Source organism: Hippocampus bargibanti, linkage group LG03 (genome assembly GCF_051943395.1).
Source record: "Hippocampus bargibanti isolate YZ-2025 linkage group LG03, ASM5194339v1, whole genome shotgun sequence".
NCBI lineage: Eukaryota > Metazoa > Chordata > Actinopteri > Syngnathiformes > Syngnathidae > Hippocampus > Hippocampus bargibanti.
In genome coordinates, this window is record NC_142736.1 from 33,331,515 (window position 1) to 33,348,776 (window position 17,262).

A 17,262-nucleotide genomic window follows, 5' to 3' on the forward strand; every position below is an offset into this window, starting at 1 on the left:
ACAATACATTTCATTTCTAAGCGCCTTTCAAGGTCACTTCACAGTCACAGGATCGTTTTGTTCTGCAGGTGAGCAGCGGCAGCCACACGCGCCAGCATTCACTCAACCTGGAAGTAACTCATATAGATAGCTAGCGAATAGATAGCTAAATACTACATACATACTGGTTTATATAGCACTTGAACAACAGCTGTCGCTAGAACAAAGCGCTAACATGGAAAAATGGGAAGTGCTGCCCCCTTGTGGTGTGCCAGAGATCTAGCCAGCGCTTTATCGGCACCCAAGCAAGGAAAAAAAACAAACCTGAAGAAAAAAATGTGCTCGACGTGATATTTTCAATAATTTGTGAATGAGTGAAGCAGCTTTTGTGAAGCAGATTGATGGTTTATGTTGTATTCTTTGAATCGAGAGTAGGTAGGTGCATGGGCTACGTTCGCTACTTTGGTTATCCGGCACACATTCTCGGAGACGCTCGCTTGTCACCAATCAGATGGTTCTGTGGCCAGAGGTCAAAGGTCAGGATTGAGCGCGACCTCTGACAGATAATGAAATTGCCATCTTTAACCTCAGTAACAAGCTGTCACGCTGCGTCGGACGCCATGTTGCAAATCACGCGAGCGATCAATGCGACGGGAAGCAGCCGCGGCCCGGCAACTGCTGCACAAGCACCTTAGCGCTCCAAAGCACGCCCTCGTCGCGGTCGCCGCGGCGACAGCAGACATGCTGCCGTCTTACTTTCGGGTAGAGTGAACGCTGGCGCGAATGGCTACCGCTGCTCACACGCACAAAAAAGAAAAAGTTCTTATCCTGTAAAGTGTTCTTGATAGTTTTGAAAGGTGCTTAGAAATACTATTTATTGTTATTATTATGATTCGGCGCATGTCGGTGATGTCATTGGCACATGACCAACTGGAAATATAAATCATACAAATACAAAAGTCAAAGTTCAAGTAAAAGTCAAAATTAAAATTCAATACTACTACTAAAATAATAAATAATGATAACAATATAATAATAAAATTATTATGATTATCATTTAAAAGGTTAAAGATGGCCATTTAACAATATGAATTATTATTAATAAAATGAATCGTTATTTTTACAATTATTACATTCTCATTAAAAAGGTTCAAGATAATAATTTAATAATGTAATTAATAATAATCATCATCATACATTGTATGATGATGAGGATAACTACAATTATTTTTTATTACTCGTGTTTTGGCACATTAAGTGATGTTTGGATTCATTACTTTTATATTAATAATATTAATTCATCATTATTTAAAAAGTTAAAGATGGCCAACAATATTAATGAAATAATAATGAAATATTATTAATAAAAAATCTTGTTATTTTTACAATTATTACATTATCAATAAAAAGGGTTCAATATAAAATTTTAATAATGTCATTAATAATAACCATACTTTGTATGAAGATGAGGATTAATATGGTTAGTTTTTTTCAGAACAATAATAATAATAATAATTTGATTTCTCAGCAACTTTCAAAACTCTGTCACTTTAAAGTCACAGGATCACTTTTTCTCTTTTGTTTTATTACTAGTGTTTTTGCACATTAGGTGAGGTTTAGATTTATTGCTTTTATATTATTATGGAGGACAGCCATTTGCTGTGGCGACCTCTTGAAAAAGCCGAAAGGAAAAGAAGAATTATTAAATAATGTAAATCACGCAATACAATGCATATTTATATCGCGCTTTCACATATAAAATAAGAAAAGACGTGGACAGTCATAAGATCACAAGAGATGCCCATTTCACGCTAAGATCAGAGCATTGTCATCAAATGGTGAGTATAGCTTTGCTAATTCATCATTATTATTCTAAGCATATTTTGTAAACATATCACGGGCTACTTTGCACGTCTCTTTGTTTTTGTTCATTGTAGATGATCACGAGGGAGGGGCCTCCTGCACGCGAGAAGGAGAGCACATCCGCAACGGCGCCAAAGTTCAACACTTGGGCGTCGTCCCTCCATGTCCGCCACCGCCCACCCTCACCTTGTTGGTGACCACTTTCAAGAACCACAATTTGGAGGGTGGAAAACAAAGAAGCGGCCCTAAAGTGGGACCTCCCCGGTCTGGAACTCACTCTGGTCCAAGCACGTGAGCCTTCCTTCACATTGGGATTCTTGATGGAAGGCAAGCGTCGTCCGAGCAGCCATCTTGAATCCAAGGCGCCTGCTGTTGTTGTTGCTTCCATCAGCAAAACACCACCTTCACGTTCCTTACATGCTTGAATCAAGGTTTGGACATCAACAAAGAAATAAACCAAGAAAAAAATGGGCACATAAATGGCTAGATCAATAAATACATCAAGTTGTGTATTCAAAATGATCCTAATTCACTAAATAAAGTAGGATGTAAACAAACACACAAATGTAAAAACGTGCAATGTTTTCCTTTCCTTTCCTTTCCTTTGTGTGGCGCATGCAAAGGTTTGGCGGCCGTCAACGCCCCCTCACTGAGACGCAAGGAGGAGGCCAGCCGCACGCCCAAAGCTTCAATGATGAAGAGCCCAAATTGGAGCCGCGCAAATGGCATCGATTGCTCACAATTAGACGGGCAAGCCAGACAGGCACCGGGGGGGGTCCAAGGGGGGTCCAGCCGAGAACCCTCCATTTGCTTGACTTGTACTCTCCTCTCCAAGAATTGGAGGGCGTCCGCGTAGGTCACATGGCATAACAAAAGTTAGCGCAGGAAACAAACATAACAGCGGGTGGACAAACATAAGCTGCTGTCACTCGTCCTCTTTCCATTTTGGAACGGAAGACGAGCTTTTGGAGTTTCAAAAACAAAATGGTGTGCCTCTCTCGATCCGTGGACAGACAATGAAGCAAACGGCGTGTTTTTGCGGTTGAATCTGATGTCAACATTTCTTTGTCTTGAACTCATTCACTGCCAGACAATGTGCAAAAATGTGTCCGCTCCAGTGCCAGGGTTTTTGTCATTGTCACGCAAATTCCAGGACCGGCAAAATAGGGACTTTTTCCACAACGTCAACATTCAATGCAGCGTCCGTCAAAAACTCTCTTCTTTCATCAGAAGAATGACTTTTAGGACGACATCAACATTCAATGCAGCGTTAGAAACCTCAGACTGTCGTCTTTCATTCAGAAAAAAAGAGTTCATTCCTAAATGATATGGGTCTGGAATTATATGAGCTTGAAATGAGGGCAGCTGTTCAAAATACAATGCAATACATACAGATTGCTTTAGATAGCGCTTTATAATGGGAAAGGTTTCGGTTCCAAATAGGTTTCTGGAACCGATTATGGTCAAAAAACAAGGTTTGACTGTATTTTGTAAAAAAAAAAAAAAAGACGAGAAAAAGTTGATCACTTTTCACTGATATCATATATGGAGCAGATTAATTATTGGCAATCCAATTCATTTGAATGGGCATCCAAGTTACATGACAGATGCGCTTCTTCAGCCTGTCAATTCAAATGTCTTGGACCCTTAAAAGTGACCCCCAAACCTTTTTTTTTTTTTTTATCACGCCCAAAATGGAACTGTATAGTGCCACTTAGCAGTTTTTTGGACGACGATACTAGTGCAGCGTGTTCTACCGGAAACAAATTCCTTGTGTGTTGCACATACTTGGCAATAAAGATGATTCTGATTCTGATTCGGAAGTCATCATCCAGTCAAGAAGGTAGGAAAAGATGGCCGCGCGCTTTGTGCGTCTTGTCAGCCTGGACAAGTCAAAGAAAGCAAAAGTCTTCATCGGGTCAATCAAATGTCAAATACTAAGTGGAGGAGACAACTCTGGGTGGAAAGGCCACTCCGCCACGCGGAAAAGCTGACTTGAAACATCAAAATAGTGCAACATTGTGCAATGCCTTCTATTTTGCAAGTTTTCAAGGCGAACGCCACTTTTTCATTCAATAGCACTTATCTTGTCGCTGGAGGTTCTGATGACGACGATGATGTCTTTTCATAGTTTGGATGAGGACACAAAATGGCCACCAGTCAAGGACATTCATAAGTAAATAGATGTCTTTACTCAAACAGATTCCGTATATACAAGGATAAGTTTGGTATTTTCTTCATCTGCAACAAAAAGAGACTTTTTTTAGGATTCCATTGGAAAGATTGCAGACATATTGGATGGATTCTTACCTCGGACTAAAATGATTGACATCTTGCGGCTGACTTGACACCAACTCTTGGGGAACTTGACTCTTTAGATGAACCGTTTCTCTTTTGTTTTTTTTGTCCGGGAACTTTACTCTTTAGGTGATTTTTTTTTTTTTTTTTTTAAATGGTCAACAACAGCATTTAACTCGTAAAGCGTGTCGAACTGCCTCCACTTTTTTTCCAAATTATTTTTTTGGGCAGTCTTTTCTGACCATTTCAATTCTTTATTGTTTTTTTTCTTTTGTTTGTTTTCCCGACAATTCAAAGTGAAAGCAAATAACTGAGAAAGTAAACTTTCGTCCAAATTATCTCAACCCCAGACATAAAATATTTACACGTAAGCTTTCAACCAAGCAATTTTGCAACATTTTTTCGTCTGCCATTTTGTTAAAGGCTAATACAGGATTTGTTCTCTCAAGGGGATGAATCAGCAGCAGCAGCACGCTGTCACGTGTCCAGACAAACTAGTCATCCATCATACAAAAGAAGAAAAAAAAAAACGACATTAAGAGCATTTAAAACAAACAAAAAAAAAGTTGCATCTGGAATAACACCTCCTAAAAATCAATCCAAGTTAAGTCGCCTGTTTTGTTTGTTTTCTTCCGGGCGACGTCAAGCCAGAGGTGAAATCTCGTCAGATGAAAATAAATACATTGACGGCCATGCGGTCACGCTCGCAACGGGCTGTAAAAGAACAGGTCTTCATCTGCGCCAGGAGCGAGGTTCGTTGTCGTCTTCCTCTTCGTCGTCGTCCTGCAGCAAGGCGTCGTCGCTCAGTGACTCTTCGGGGTACTGGAGAGAAAAGGACATTGAAAAAGGCTGTCAATCAATCAATACGTGGCCATTCTTCAGAAATTAGTTTGATGCACATGTGCTTGACGAAGAGTCAAACACTGGCTCCCTCTGGTGCTACATGCTGCTATTACGCCATTAAGAGCGACTTTGCTCAATTTCATGCAGAATCATCATCATCATCATAATGAGGCGCCAAATGGGTAACGGGCCAAACCTCATCGTCCTCCGGCTCAGCCTGGTTGGCATCGGCGGGATTGAGCGTCATGACAGGCTTATGCCAGGCCAGGCGCAAATACCTGTTGTTCAACTTGACGCCGTGGCGGGCGGCCTGCATTGGAGCAAAAAGGCAGGCCATGAACGGTTGTGGCCTTGCGCATCCCGACAAGAATCCAAAGGCCGCTCACCTGCTCAGCCTCTGCCCTCGTCCTGTAAGTGATGACCGCCGACAAGCTGCTTTCGTCAAGATGGCAATCTTCGATTTCTCCAAATTGCTTCAACATTGGCAACGTGGAAGATTGGTCATTTTGACATCCATTCTGCGCCGCGCTGCGCGACTTGCCGCGATTGAAAAAGCAGATAAGCTGCAATCGTGATGCTACCGTGCCAATTTGTTTTCTATCCTTTCACCCCACCCCAACTCCATCCCTTTTCAATTGCTGCTGTGGACTGCAAATTTCCCCATTGTGGGACGAATAGAGGTATTCTGATTCTGATTCTCACAAATGAATTTAGCCGCAGAGTAGAACCAAAGCAATGATTTGCTTTGAGGAAGAACAACGGGTCAGTCGGTATACATCACAGGCATAGCCACGGCTCTTCAAATACAATGAATACAATGAAGGACTGTATTTTCCGCTGTATAAGGCGCACCCAAAAGCCTTTTATGTCGCTCGATCAGAAAACATGCCACCTTATTCTCCGCTTTACAAGGCGCACCCCCAATAAATGGTGTCTGTTCATACTTTTTCCCTGTAGAAGGCACACCGGACTTTCAATTCATCACAAATAATCTATAAAGAGATCAAAGCTTTCAATTGTTGAAGGCATGCCACAGGAGAGGCTTTGTCGTCCACACTTGATAAGGCTCAGACAGGGTCATCTTTGGAAGAAAAGAAAGGCTGCGCGCACCCTCCTTAGGCAGCGGTAAATACGGTCATTTGAGAGCAATTCAGTGGTAAACACAATGGTCATGTGCCGGACTGGAGCGAGCGCGGCCTGGCGGGCAGACTTACGGCAAAATGTGGCAGCAGGTCCACCCGCTCCAGCTCGGTGAAAGCGGAAATCTCCAGAGCTCTCGGTCGATGGTCCACAACGGCGTGCAGCGGAAGGCCTCGCCCCCGTCCTCGGGCGCCTCTGCCGCGGGCCCTCAGGGCGCCGCGTCCTCGGGCTGACCCCCCGCGACCTCGGCCCGGAGTCAGCAGTCCCCTTTTAGCAGCCTGGACCAAAATAAAATACAAAAAAAATCATTTGGTGAAATTACAAAATGAACTTGTATGGAAATATCGCATCCTCTGGGAAAATTTGTGAAATATTCACAATTTATTTTTATCGCTTAATTAATTGCTGCTGTGGGCTGCAAATGTCCCCATTGTGGGACGAATAAAGGTTTTCTGATTCTGATTGATTATCTGTCGCCCCCCCCCCCCCCCAAATAGCATCATAAATGATTGCGGTATACAAAATGGCCGCCCAATGAAAAAAAAGAAGACTCCGATTTGGCAATTAGCTAGCCAATCAGTGCCAATCAAGTCAACAAATTAATTGTGAATTTAAAAAAATTCATTAATAAGTACTCAAGTGATAAGTGAATAAGTACACAAATGAACAATTAGATACACAAATAAATAAATACAGTAAAGTCTCGTTATATCGATATTCAAGGGAGTCCGAAAAAATATCGCTATAACCGGGACTATCGATATATCCGACCCTGTTTGCATGTAATTTTCTCCGTGCGTGCATAGAAATAGTATCGATATAACCGGGACTATCGATATATCCGATATCGATATAACCAGACTTTACTGTACATCAACGAGATGGTTAAATTTGGCGGCGCGCTGCTTTTTATTGATCTATTTTTTTCTGCTTGATTCTGCATGTTTGGGGCGTTTCTCTGGATATGTCAATGATTTGACGACACCCCAGGTGGCGAGAAAGGATAAAGAATGAGTGGCGCCATGCGCAAGAACCCGCCCCACTTAGGTGCCGTGTTTGCCTTGGGGGCTACGTTGTCAAAGTGATGAGATTGAGAAGTACCTCGATCTGCAGCTGAGTATACTTGATCTTCAACAAAGCAGTGTCCTCCCCGGCTTGAGTCTTCTTGTACAGGTCCAGCTCTGTATCCAGCAGTTCTTTCTGAGCCTGGGGGGTACATGAGCTTTGATCGTTCACAGAAAGCCAAGATATCCATTTTCTGAATCATCCCGGGTGTGCTGGCGCCTATCCCAGCCGTCTTCGGACAGTAGGCGAAGGACACCCTGAACCGCTTGCCAGCCCATGGCGGAGCCACATGTCGACGAACAATCGTTCGGGCTTTCAAAAGTGAATGCCGCACCTCTCTGCTATGAGGCCCTTGTGCAAACAACAAACATAGCTGGGAATTCCCTCAAATGAATAATCACACCCACATAATAACAACGAAAATGTCTACATTGTGCCAGGGATGGCGACGCTAACATATCAAACTTATCCTGTGACTGTAAAGTGACCGCGAGAGTTTTGAAAGGCGCTTAGAAATGATTGATGCTTATTATTAGCTATCTAGCTAACTTCCTATCGATTTGAGTTACTTCCTGTTTGAGCGAACGCTGGCACGCGTGGCTGCCACTGGTAGGTCGAATGCTAACATGCTAGCGATGGTTACGCTAAGAGATCTAACATCTCCCGTGACTGTAAAGTGACCGTGAGGATTTTGAAAGGCGTTTGATGATGATGTATTATTGAGAGCTGAACGCGTGTGATCTCGATAGGCAAAATGTGACCTGGGCCTTGCTCTTGAGTGCGTGCGCGAGGTTGCCGCCGACGTTGCCGCCGCTGTTTGGGATGCCTTTGATCTCCTCTTGTAGTTTGCTGATACTCTTGGTTAAGGCGCCCAACGTTTCCATGACTTTGGCTTTATCCTCCGCTTTCATGCTTTTGTTTTTCTCAAGTTTGGAGATGAGGAGCTGCGCACAAAGCGGCGTTAATCCAACCACGGCCAAGCCCAATCACCCAGAACATTTTTTTTACCTTCTGAGTTTCGATGTGCTTCTCCAGGATTTCTTGCTTTTTCTTGCGCACATCTTGCTGCAGCTTTAGGGCTTCCTGGGGAAATGATAGAGAATACAAGTCATCATATTTCAAAGTTTCATGCTTACAAGGCCCACAATGGAAGTGCAGAAAATGTGAGGTGGACAGACACGGCCTGTTAAACTGTCATCTTCATGTAGCAGATGGACTAATTTACGATTTGGTTAGTTAACTCCTCCACAGGAAGAGGTCGTTAGCCAGGTTACAAAGCTATCAGTTCATGGAAAGTACAACCAATTAAAATATCTACGTTTGTTATTTTATGGATGTCGGTGCTTGGGACGTAGTATTGAAATCAAGAAGACCGTTTTACGAATGTATCACTTCAATTTGCATCTACTGTCAATGAATAGCTCGCTAGAGGGCTGCAGATGTTGGGCCGCGTCCCCTAGCGGCACTCAAAGACAATCTTCCCGTCTTTCTTCACAGTGTCCGAGCAAGCGGCGATGGGACATCGGCAAATTGTGTGGACGAGCGCAACCAATCGTCCGTGAGCATTTCTTGCAATTTGTCGGCGGTTGATTGGGAATTTCCGCTTCCCGTCTCACCTGTTTCTTCTTCAGAGAGTCGTTGGTGTTTTTTGGCACGGCTTTCAAGGCCGCGAGATTGTACACCGTCTTTGAAAGGCCCGCCGAAGTTGAAAACACCTGAAAGGGAGTCAAGCGCGATTACAAAAACAGAAGGCGAGGGAAGGACGGAATCGGCCCACACTCGCCTTGTCGACGGCTTTGCCGGGGAAAGCCACCTGCTCCTTCGCTGCCATTTTGGCGGGGTTCTAAAGTGCGCGACACGCGACATATTAATGCAAAGGCTAGCTTTTTGCCCGGCAGCGCTCCGGCGACCCGCAGACACCCACCTGGGAAGCCACGCCGGAGTTGTGTGAAGGCTCCGAGTTGGCAGGGAGAAAAGGCCCAAGGCGATCTTTCACCGACTGCTTCGACAAAGTCGCGCCGGGCGGCTGAATGTTCAAAGAGATTGCAATAAATGCTCTCCGCAAACACGAGTGGAAGGTTCTCAATATCAGCGACAAGATGGAGGAATGCAGGAAGTGATGGCTTGGATTTGAAGCGGATTGACGTGGGACGGGAGACGAGCGACAATCTCTTTTTGTCAACAGATGTGATGGCTCAACATTTAGCTTAGAGCTGACGTGCACATTTTAGCATGACGTCCCTGATCGGCTGGTGAAAAGGACACTTTCATCCTCAACTGCTTCATACAACAAAGAAAGGGCCTAAATTGAATGACTGTCTTTTGTGTTGAGTGTTTACTTTTTGTTTTGACTTTGCAGCAGCTCCTGTATTTTGTTTTTCTACTTCTTCCTTTCCTTTCATCACTTTGCTGCTGTGAAATGTCAATTTCTCCATTGCGAGACTAATAAAAGGCTAATCCAATCCAAAACTAAGCTGACAATGTATCCTAATAGCGATGAGAAAAATAGAAGACATTAACTCATTCACTGTCATTCAGGAATGTATCCAGGATTTGAAAACATGACATAGGGCGCCATTCCAGAATTTACTCGGGTTTGGTTTTTTTTCATGCTTGGGTGTTGATAAAGTGCTGGCCATGGCCTCTGGCAATGTTTTTTTCTTTTCCACAAGGGGGCAGAATTTTTATTTTTTCCATGTTAGCGCTTTGTTCCAGTTTCAGCTGTTGTTAAATAATAATCATCACAATAATCCATTTGATTTCTAAGCGCCTTTAAAAACTCTCAAAGTCACTTTACAGTCACAGAATAAGTTTTTCTGTGGGTGAGCTGCGGCAGCCACACGCGCCAGCACATGTGGAAAAAGAAAAAAACCGGACACTTGTAAATATGGGTTGATGCAATATATCAATATGCCTTTCTTGATACTTTATTTTATGAAACGGTTTTGCACATTTACATTTGCACAGTATACAGTTGATATTTTTATTTTGTTATGCTTAGAATATCTTGTTTTCTAACCTTTCATCCCCTTTCAAATTGCGGCTGTGGACTGCAAATTTCCCCATTGTGGGACAAATAAAGCTTTTCTGATTCTGATAAACCAATATGTATGTATTGCATTGTATTTTGGGCAGCCGCCCCCATTTCAAGCTCCTATAATTCCAGACCCATGTCATTTAGGAATGAACTCTTTTTTTCCGAATGAAAGAAGAGGGTCGAAGGTTTCTAACGCTGTATTGAATGTTTATGTCGTCCTAAAAGTCATTCTTCTGTGTGCCGTGGAATTTGAGTGACAATGACAAAAACTGGAGCGGACACATTTTTGCACACGTCTGGCAGTGAAGGAGTTAATCAACAAAGTAAAATGTTAACGACTAAATAAATCAGTGAATGAATTGATGACGTTTACCAATCCTGGCTGCGGTTGCAAATGCTGTCCGTGAGGCGGCCCCTGGCCCAGTCCATCACTGGCGTTCTCCCGGAACCAGTGAACCCGAATGAAGCGGTTGTTGAGGACGGCCTCCGTGCTTTGGATGGCCCGCCGGGCCTCGTCCGGGGACGCAAACTGGATCAGCGCACCCTCCGGGTCATTCTGATAAGCCACCTATGAAAAAAAGTCAATACAATCAAATAAACACGCTCATTTTGATACACCCTGAAATGATGGTTTGGGGTATTTTGCATTCCTTCAAAATAAATCCCTTCATATTCGGGGAATTCCAAATGGTCCACGTACTTTCTCTTGTAACCGGAAATGTAAATGCGGTGATACCTCGGCTTACCAACGCTTTAGCTCACCAGCTTTTTGCCATACGAACATTCCATTCGCCAGAATATAATCTTGGCAGACAAACTAGTTTTCGGCGGACGAACCAAACCACAAAGCGCCACGGTGGATGGCGGACCAAAAACACAAACAAGGTGTGCGTTTGTGTGACTTAGCGTCCCAGTAACAGTACGTTAAATCGACCATGGCTACGTGGGGCCGGGGGTGATTCTGTGTTGTCTAAGCAACGGTCTCAGGCAATAGAAGAGGTTGATTTGGATGAACGAAAAGCAGCTAGCAGGGGACCGTGTGAGTGAGGGTATTATCGCCAAAAAAGCACGGCAACTTCACTCGGGTTTTATGGCGACCTGGTAACGGATTATTTGCACTTTTAATTGTTTCTCATGGGAAATAAATGTTCAGCAGACAATCTTTTTGCCTTGCGCACATTTTCTGGGAACCAATTGAGTTGGTGAGCTGAGGTCTCAAGGTACGCCAGAAACGGTGAACCCGTAAAAATCTAAAAAGACTTGAAAGTCCACGAGGCAAAGCGAAACGAGTGACATCACCATTCTACCGCTGTCAATTTTTGACAGCCGCCGCAAGCAAGTTACATATTAGCCCGTGGAGAGAATTGCTTACTTACCTTTGCACCGGCAGACAGCGTCCAAACAAAAGAAAGAAACAAGAGGAAAAGGCGAGCTCACCTGCAGGTTGACGATGGTTCCGAACTTGCTGAAATGTTCATTGAGTTTGCTGATGTTGTTGAGTTCCGAAGGAATCTGGCGAACAAGCAGCTTTGTGTTGGCCGAGTTGAAGGGACCTCTTCTGTGGTAGCCCTTCATGTAGTTTGGTCTGAGGGTCCAGAAGAATGAATGAATGCTCTCATTCTGTTCTCGAAGCCCGATTGATGCAAATCTCACCTGTCAAACCAAGGTTTCTTGTGGAGAATGCTTCCATCGTGCAAAGCGGCCGCCGGTCTCTTCCTCAAGCCAGAATCCATCACGATTCTCATACTGTTGTTCGGGACCTTGTCTGGGGGAGGACAAAAGGTAGCCGTTGTATCGGGCGCAGATACGGAACGGAACATTAGACACAAAAGTACAGTCAAATCGGGGTTTGCCACCATAATCCGTTCCAGAAACCGCAATGAAAACCCAAACATTAGAATCAACGTAATCAATGCCTGCATTCAGGCTCATTTTGTAGAAAATGCTGCAAAACGGATTATTCTCATTTTTAATGCTTTCTTATTGGAAATCAATGTTTGGAAGACAAACCTTTGGCCTTCCACACACTTTCTGGCAACCAATTAAGTTTGTAAGCTGAGGTATTCTTCTATTTCAATCTTCCCAAATGAAAGTGTGTTTTGTTGGACGAGGCCTACCTTTGGGTGGATGGTCCATATCCCCCATTGTGAGTCCAATCAGGTTTGGCCTCTGGGCGTTGACCCGGTGACGGTACATGGGCCTGGAGCTACTGGTTATACTGGGAGCCTCGGGGTTGTACACATCCCCGTCATACGTGTCTGGCCGCCGAGTGGACCACAAGAAAAGTGCATGTCCGCGGGTTAGCGGCCCGTTCCGCAAAAAAAGGCGACAGGGAGAGCCGCGCGCGGACCATACCGGAGGGGAAAAGTGGCGTCGGCATTTGGGGGAGCGACGGGCGCATGCCGGAGGTGACAATGGTGGGGACGGCGCTCGTGATGGAATTTGGAGGAGCGTCCATGCCGGATGCTTGAAGCGGAGGAAGAGGCGGCGGCGGTCCTGAACGGCCAGGGAGAAGAAAAAAAAAAAACAACAACAAAAAAGTGGCAAAGTCAAGAGCCGCCACTTCATTTTATTCGACCCGTGAAAGCAAATCCAATTGGTGAAACGACATGGTGCTGGCTACAGTCCCAACCAACATTTCAAATGGTCAACCGCAAGAAGGCTTTATTTTTGGACTTCGCAGTGGAAAACTAGTTTCCGGTCAAAGCTGGGTTATCCAACGTCTCGGTTCTCAACCAAAAATGTTGCCTTTTTTTATGCATCGGTTTACAACTGAAAATGGGTTCTCGACAAAACTGAGCCCACCTGAATGCACCACTTGACTCCCCTCCGCCAGCATTCACTCAACCCGGAATAACTCAAATGTTAGCTAGCTAGCCAATAGATAACTAATAGCTAGCTAGCTAAAACATAACTAATAGCTAGCCAGCTAATAGCTCGTAAATAGATATACACCGTAGAATACTTGTTTTGATCTTTTCACCCAGCCTTTCAATTTTGCCGCAGTAGATTGCAAATTTCCCCATCGTGGGACTATTGAAGGCTTTGTGATTCCGATTGACTGCATGAATTGATTGAGTGTGCGCTCCAGATGTCATATGTGGAGGGGATGAAACATGCTAACGGCTTCCCCAAATTCACAAGGGCCCACCGAGAGGAAAGCGGAACTACAACGAACAAAATGACGTCGGACAGCCTGTGGAAACAATTTCAATTGTTACCGGCGACTGGCGGAAGGCTCGGCGGCAAAGTGCCTGGCGGGGGCACGGGAGGCCCCAGGTTGACAGGCCCCGCGGGGTTCATCAGCGGCGGAGGCGGGAGGCCCGGAGGCGGAGGGCCGTCCACGGCGGGGATGGGCGGAGCTTGGAAGGGCATCATACTGGGCAGGCCCACATCCTCCACCACCACCGGGTCGCTTCCGTGGTCGAAGGGGCACATGTCGCCACTCATGCAGAAGCCTTTCTCTGAAGGGCGGACGGCGACGCGGTTAGCCAAATCGCCTAGCGCCAAAAATCCTTTGGGAGCGCTCACCGTCGTAGTCGCGGCAGCGTTTCCTGGGCTGAGGAGGGGGCCCCCTGAAAGGGCCGCGATCTAGCGGCCGCTCACCGCGGAAGTCCGACCAGCTCTCGCTGGTGTTGTTGCTGTGATGATGAGTGGGCGCGATGACCGTGATGGTGCTGCTCAATGCCGGCACGGGGAAGTGCGTGGCGGCGGCGGCGGTGGATGCCAGAACGGCCGGGCCGTAAGCCTCGCCGCCTTCCGGCCTGTCCGCTGCTCGATCATGCTCATACTTTAACTTCCCGGGATCTCGTTCTGGAAAGCAAGATGACAGGCTATGGAAATACGTTGGACCGGACTCGATTTGATTCCCACTCATTGCCAACGATCCGTATTCTACCTCTACTCCTGCTTCTTGAGCGAGTTCGGCTGTGAGTGGGACTCCCGCTTCGAGCTGGATCCCGATCCCGTTCCCGCTCCCGATCTCTCTCCCTTTCTCGATCTCGATCTCTCTCCCTGTCCCGATCACGGTCCCGGTCTCGAGCGCGATCCTTGCTCCGACTGCGGCTGCGGCTACGACTGTAACTGCGACTGCGACCCCTCCTCCGATTGTAGCGATCGCGGTAAGAGTCCCTTCTGGGTGGATTGCGGTCATAGTCCCTCTTCCTGGAACGATCCTCTCGTTTACGATCATCTACTCTCCTAATGATTTGGATCACAAAAAGAAATGAGTAGAGACACGGCGAGCACTGTGTACCTGTACAATGGACAAATGACACCATTTGCACCTGCTGTCTCGACTGTAGCGGGAACTCGTCGGAGGGCTGTTATTGACTCGTCGAGAGAACTTTTTGTCTCGTTCTTCTTCTCGATTTGCCTGAAGAATAACAAAAGCTATGCAGGTTAGCCCAATATCACAACTCAGGTTAAAAAAAAAGTCACCATTTTCTAAATTAGCAGTTAGCTCGGCAGAAAAATGCACAATGATGGCTCTTTTTATCCGGTACAATTAGAAACAATGTATCCATTTTCATGATGGAAAAAAGGTGACCTCTTCTTTTTTCTGCTCTTCTTTCTCCACTTTGACAAAGGCGCCTTGGGCTTCCATCGGAGGCAGATAGCTTTTTTTGTCGATGGCTTCGAACAACTTGTCCACAAATTGCTGGGTCTCTGCAAGAGAATCGGAATGAAAAACACGAAGCTCGGACGAGACGCTACTTGACATTTTTCATGCAAGAGCGATGGCTACCTTTCTGGAGAAACACGTCCAACTGGTCGATACACAAGGCTTTCAATTCTTTTTGGGTTTTATCTTTCTTCACCAGGGCAACAACATACTTGGCGAGCGCCGAGGGGTCTGCATCGCAGCTAAAATAGGAGAGCAAACACAAGTCTTGAATCAAAGCAGATCCTCGGGGGTAATGCTCAACATTTGATGACTTTAAATGCCACCGATGAGAGGGAGTAAGTCAACGTGCGTTTGTGTGGCAAAATCTCATTCGGAGCGAGTGTCAAGTGAGTTGCGGCTAACAGCTAACATTTGTACCTACATGGGCTCGAGCGTGTCAGACAGCCATGTTTTCAAAGCATCCAGATTTTCAACGATCATTTTAGATCCAGCCGGAAATGCTTTGCGTCGCCACTGACCAGACGGATTATTCGCCTCGATGGACGGTGAACATTTGCCACTTTCGTCTTGGGTTCAAGCTAATGATGCTAAGATGCTAAACGCGCCGTTAGCTCGAGTCAGCGGCAACAATGCTGACTGAATTAGCCCAAGTCGCAGGCCGCAAAACGTGCTTTCGGGCGCCGTAACGTGATAGTTACGGATTCGCGACTCGGGTGCGCCTATATGTTCACCGTTTCCACGAAATCTCACTCGAGACTCGAATTAAAATGAACTAGATAAAAATTGCGGGTCATTCGCACGCTGAACGTCTCCCTTCATTGACACCATTCGGTAGCTAACGTGCCCGTCCGAATATTTACTTCCGCTTTTGATCTCGTTGGCAGCTATCGCGAGATGAGATGTCGACTCAAGAACACGTTTCCTTGGCACCGTTTCACTACCGTTGACTAGACTGCATTTACATATTTATTGAACATTAAAAAACATATAAAATGAGTTACGTTTTGATGAAGAAAAAAAATAATATCTAAGAAGCAATCTTCTTCTTTCTTCTTTTCCTTTAGGCTTTTCCCTTCAGGGGTCGCCACAGCGAATCAATGCCCTCCATCTATCTGTGCATCCTCTTCTCTCACACCAGCTACCTTCATGTCCTCTTTAACCACATCCATAAAGGAGGATAGGAGGCGAAACGTCCGAAACCTTCACTTTTGTACAGATGACGGCTCCTCTCATCGATGGACCACTGTACGACAGCTTCCATAAAGCTCCTCTTGGGTCTTCCTCTCGGTCTCCTGCCTGGAAGTTCAATGCTCAGCATCCTTCTCCCAATATAGTCACTTTCTCTCCTCTGGACATGTCCAAAACATCTCAGTCTGACTTTCTCTCCAAAGCCTCTATTATGAGTTGTCCCTCTAATGTACTCATTCCCGATCCTATCCAAGCTGGTCACTCCCAAATAAAACCTCCACATCTTCAGCTCTGCTTCCTGTCTTTTCGTCAGTGGCACTGTCTCCAGTCCAAACATCACGGCTGGTCTGACCACGGTTTTATCCACTTTTCCTCTCATCCTAGCTGAAACCCTTCTATCACACTTCACACCTGACATTTTTCTCCTGCCGCTCCAGCCTGCCTGGACACGCTTCTTCACCTCTTTTCCACACTCTCCATTGCTCTGGACAGTTGACCCCAAGTACTTAAAATCCTGCACCTTCTTATCTCTTCTCCCTGTAGCATCACTCTTGCACTTGGATCCCTCTCATTCACACACATATATTCCGTCTTGCTGCGACTGATCTTCATTCCTCTCCTTTCCAGGGCATATCTCCACATCTCTAGTTTCTCCGCCACCTGTTCCCCGTTCTCGCTACCGATCACAATGTCATCTGCAAACATCACGGTCCAAGGAGATTCTTGTCTAACATCGTCTGTCAGCTTGTCTGTCCATCACCATAGCAAACAAGAAAGGGCTCAGAGCTGACCCCTGGTGGAGTCCCACCTCCACCTTGAATTCCTCAGTCACAGCGACAGCACACCTCACAACTGTCTTACAGTCATGATACATGTCTTGCACCGCTCTCACATACTTTTCTGTCACTCCAGACTTCCTCATGCAATATCTAAGAAGCAATGTGTCATGAAAAAAACAAAATGAAAGGAACTGTGTGTCACCAATATTAACACCAATACATTAATTGTCAAATATGTATACATTTTAATCCGTACACGATGCACGGTATATTTGGTGGAAATATTTGGAGTGTTCTCATTGTTGTAATGAAATATCCATCCATAATTCACACTTTCAAACCATAAAAATGAATCTGATAGCAAAAAATAGAGCGCAGACTGTTTGATTCCATTATATTTATGGTTTCCAGTTTTACCTAAACTACAGTAAGAGCAGTAAAAA

General features: G+C 45.3%; 1 protein-coding gene across 3 annotated transcripts; it reads right to left on the bottom strand.

Moving 5' to 3' along the window:
• Positions 1 to 1,695: 1,695 nt before the first annotated feature.
• rbm26 (RNA binding motif protein 26) lies at positions 1,696 to 15,729 on the bottom strand. 3 transcript variants are annotated; one of them, XM_088993142.1, is made up of 24 exons: positions 15,274 to 15,729; positions 14,973 to 15,091; positions 14,775 to 14,893; positions 14,512 to 14,600; positions 14,124 to 14,425; positions 13,757 to 14,038; positions 13,447 to 13,689; positions 12,581 to 12,721; positions 12,343 to 12,483; positions 11,879 to 11,990; positions 11,663 to 11,810; positions 10,599 to 10,793; positions 9,113 to 9,214; positions 8,972 to 9,031; positions 8,805 to 8,903; positions 8,197 to 8,271; positions 7,950 to 8,132; positions 7,225 to 7,329; positions 6,198 to 6,401; positions 5,370 to 5,456; positions 5,180 to 5,293; positions 4,153 to 4,962; positions 3,631 to 4,083; positions 1,696 to 2,262 (listed from the first exon to the last, which is right to left on the bottom strand). In XM_088993142.1, exons 1-22 carry the CDS (start codon positions 15,330 to 15,332, stop codon positions 4,873 to 4,875), a joined length of 3,069 nt encoding a protein of 1,022 aa, XP_088849268.1. In that variant the 5' UTR covers positions 15,333 to 15,729; the 3' UTR covers positions 1,696 to 2,262; positions 3,631 to 4,083; positions 4,153 to 4,872. The 3 variants fall into 3 exon arrangements, with proteins under 3 accessions (XP_088849268.1, XP_088849269.1, XP_088849267.1); XM_088993143.1 differs by having other exon boundaries at positions 1,696 to 2,254; positions 3,631 to 4,962; XM_088993141.1 differs by having other exon boundaries at positions 3,631 to 4,962.
• Positions 15,730 to 17,262: the final 1,533 nt, after the last annotated feature.

Bases quoted from the DNA above. Each gene is read 5' to 3' on its own strand.
- rbm26 (XM_088993142.1), bottom strand. From the start codon at position 15,332: ATGATCGTTGAAAATCTGGATGCTTTGAAAACATGGCTGTCTGACACG. The intron at 14,039-14,123 runs GTAGAATACGGA...CTTGCTTTCCAG, and splicing joins CTCAAGAAGCAGGAGTAGAG to AACGAGATCCCGGGAAGTTA. The intron at 10,794-11,662 runs GTGAGCTCGCCT...TTTTTTTCATAG, and splicing joins GAACCATCGTCAACCTGCAG to GTGGCTTATCAGAATGACCC.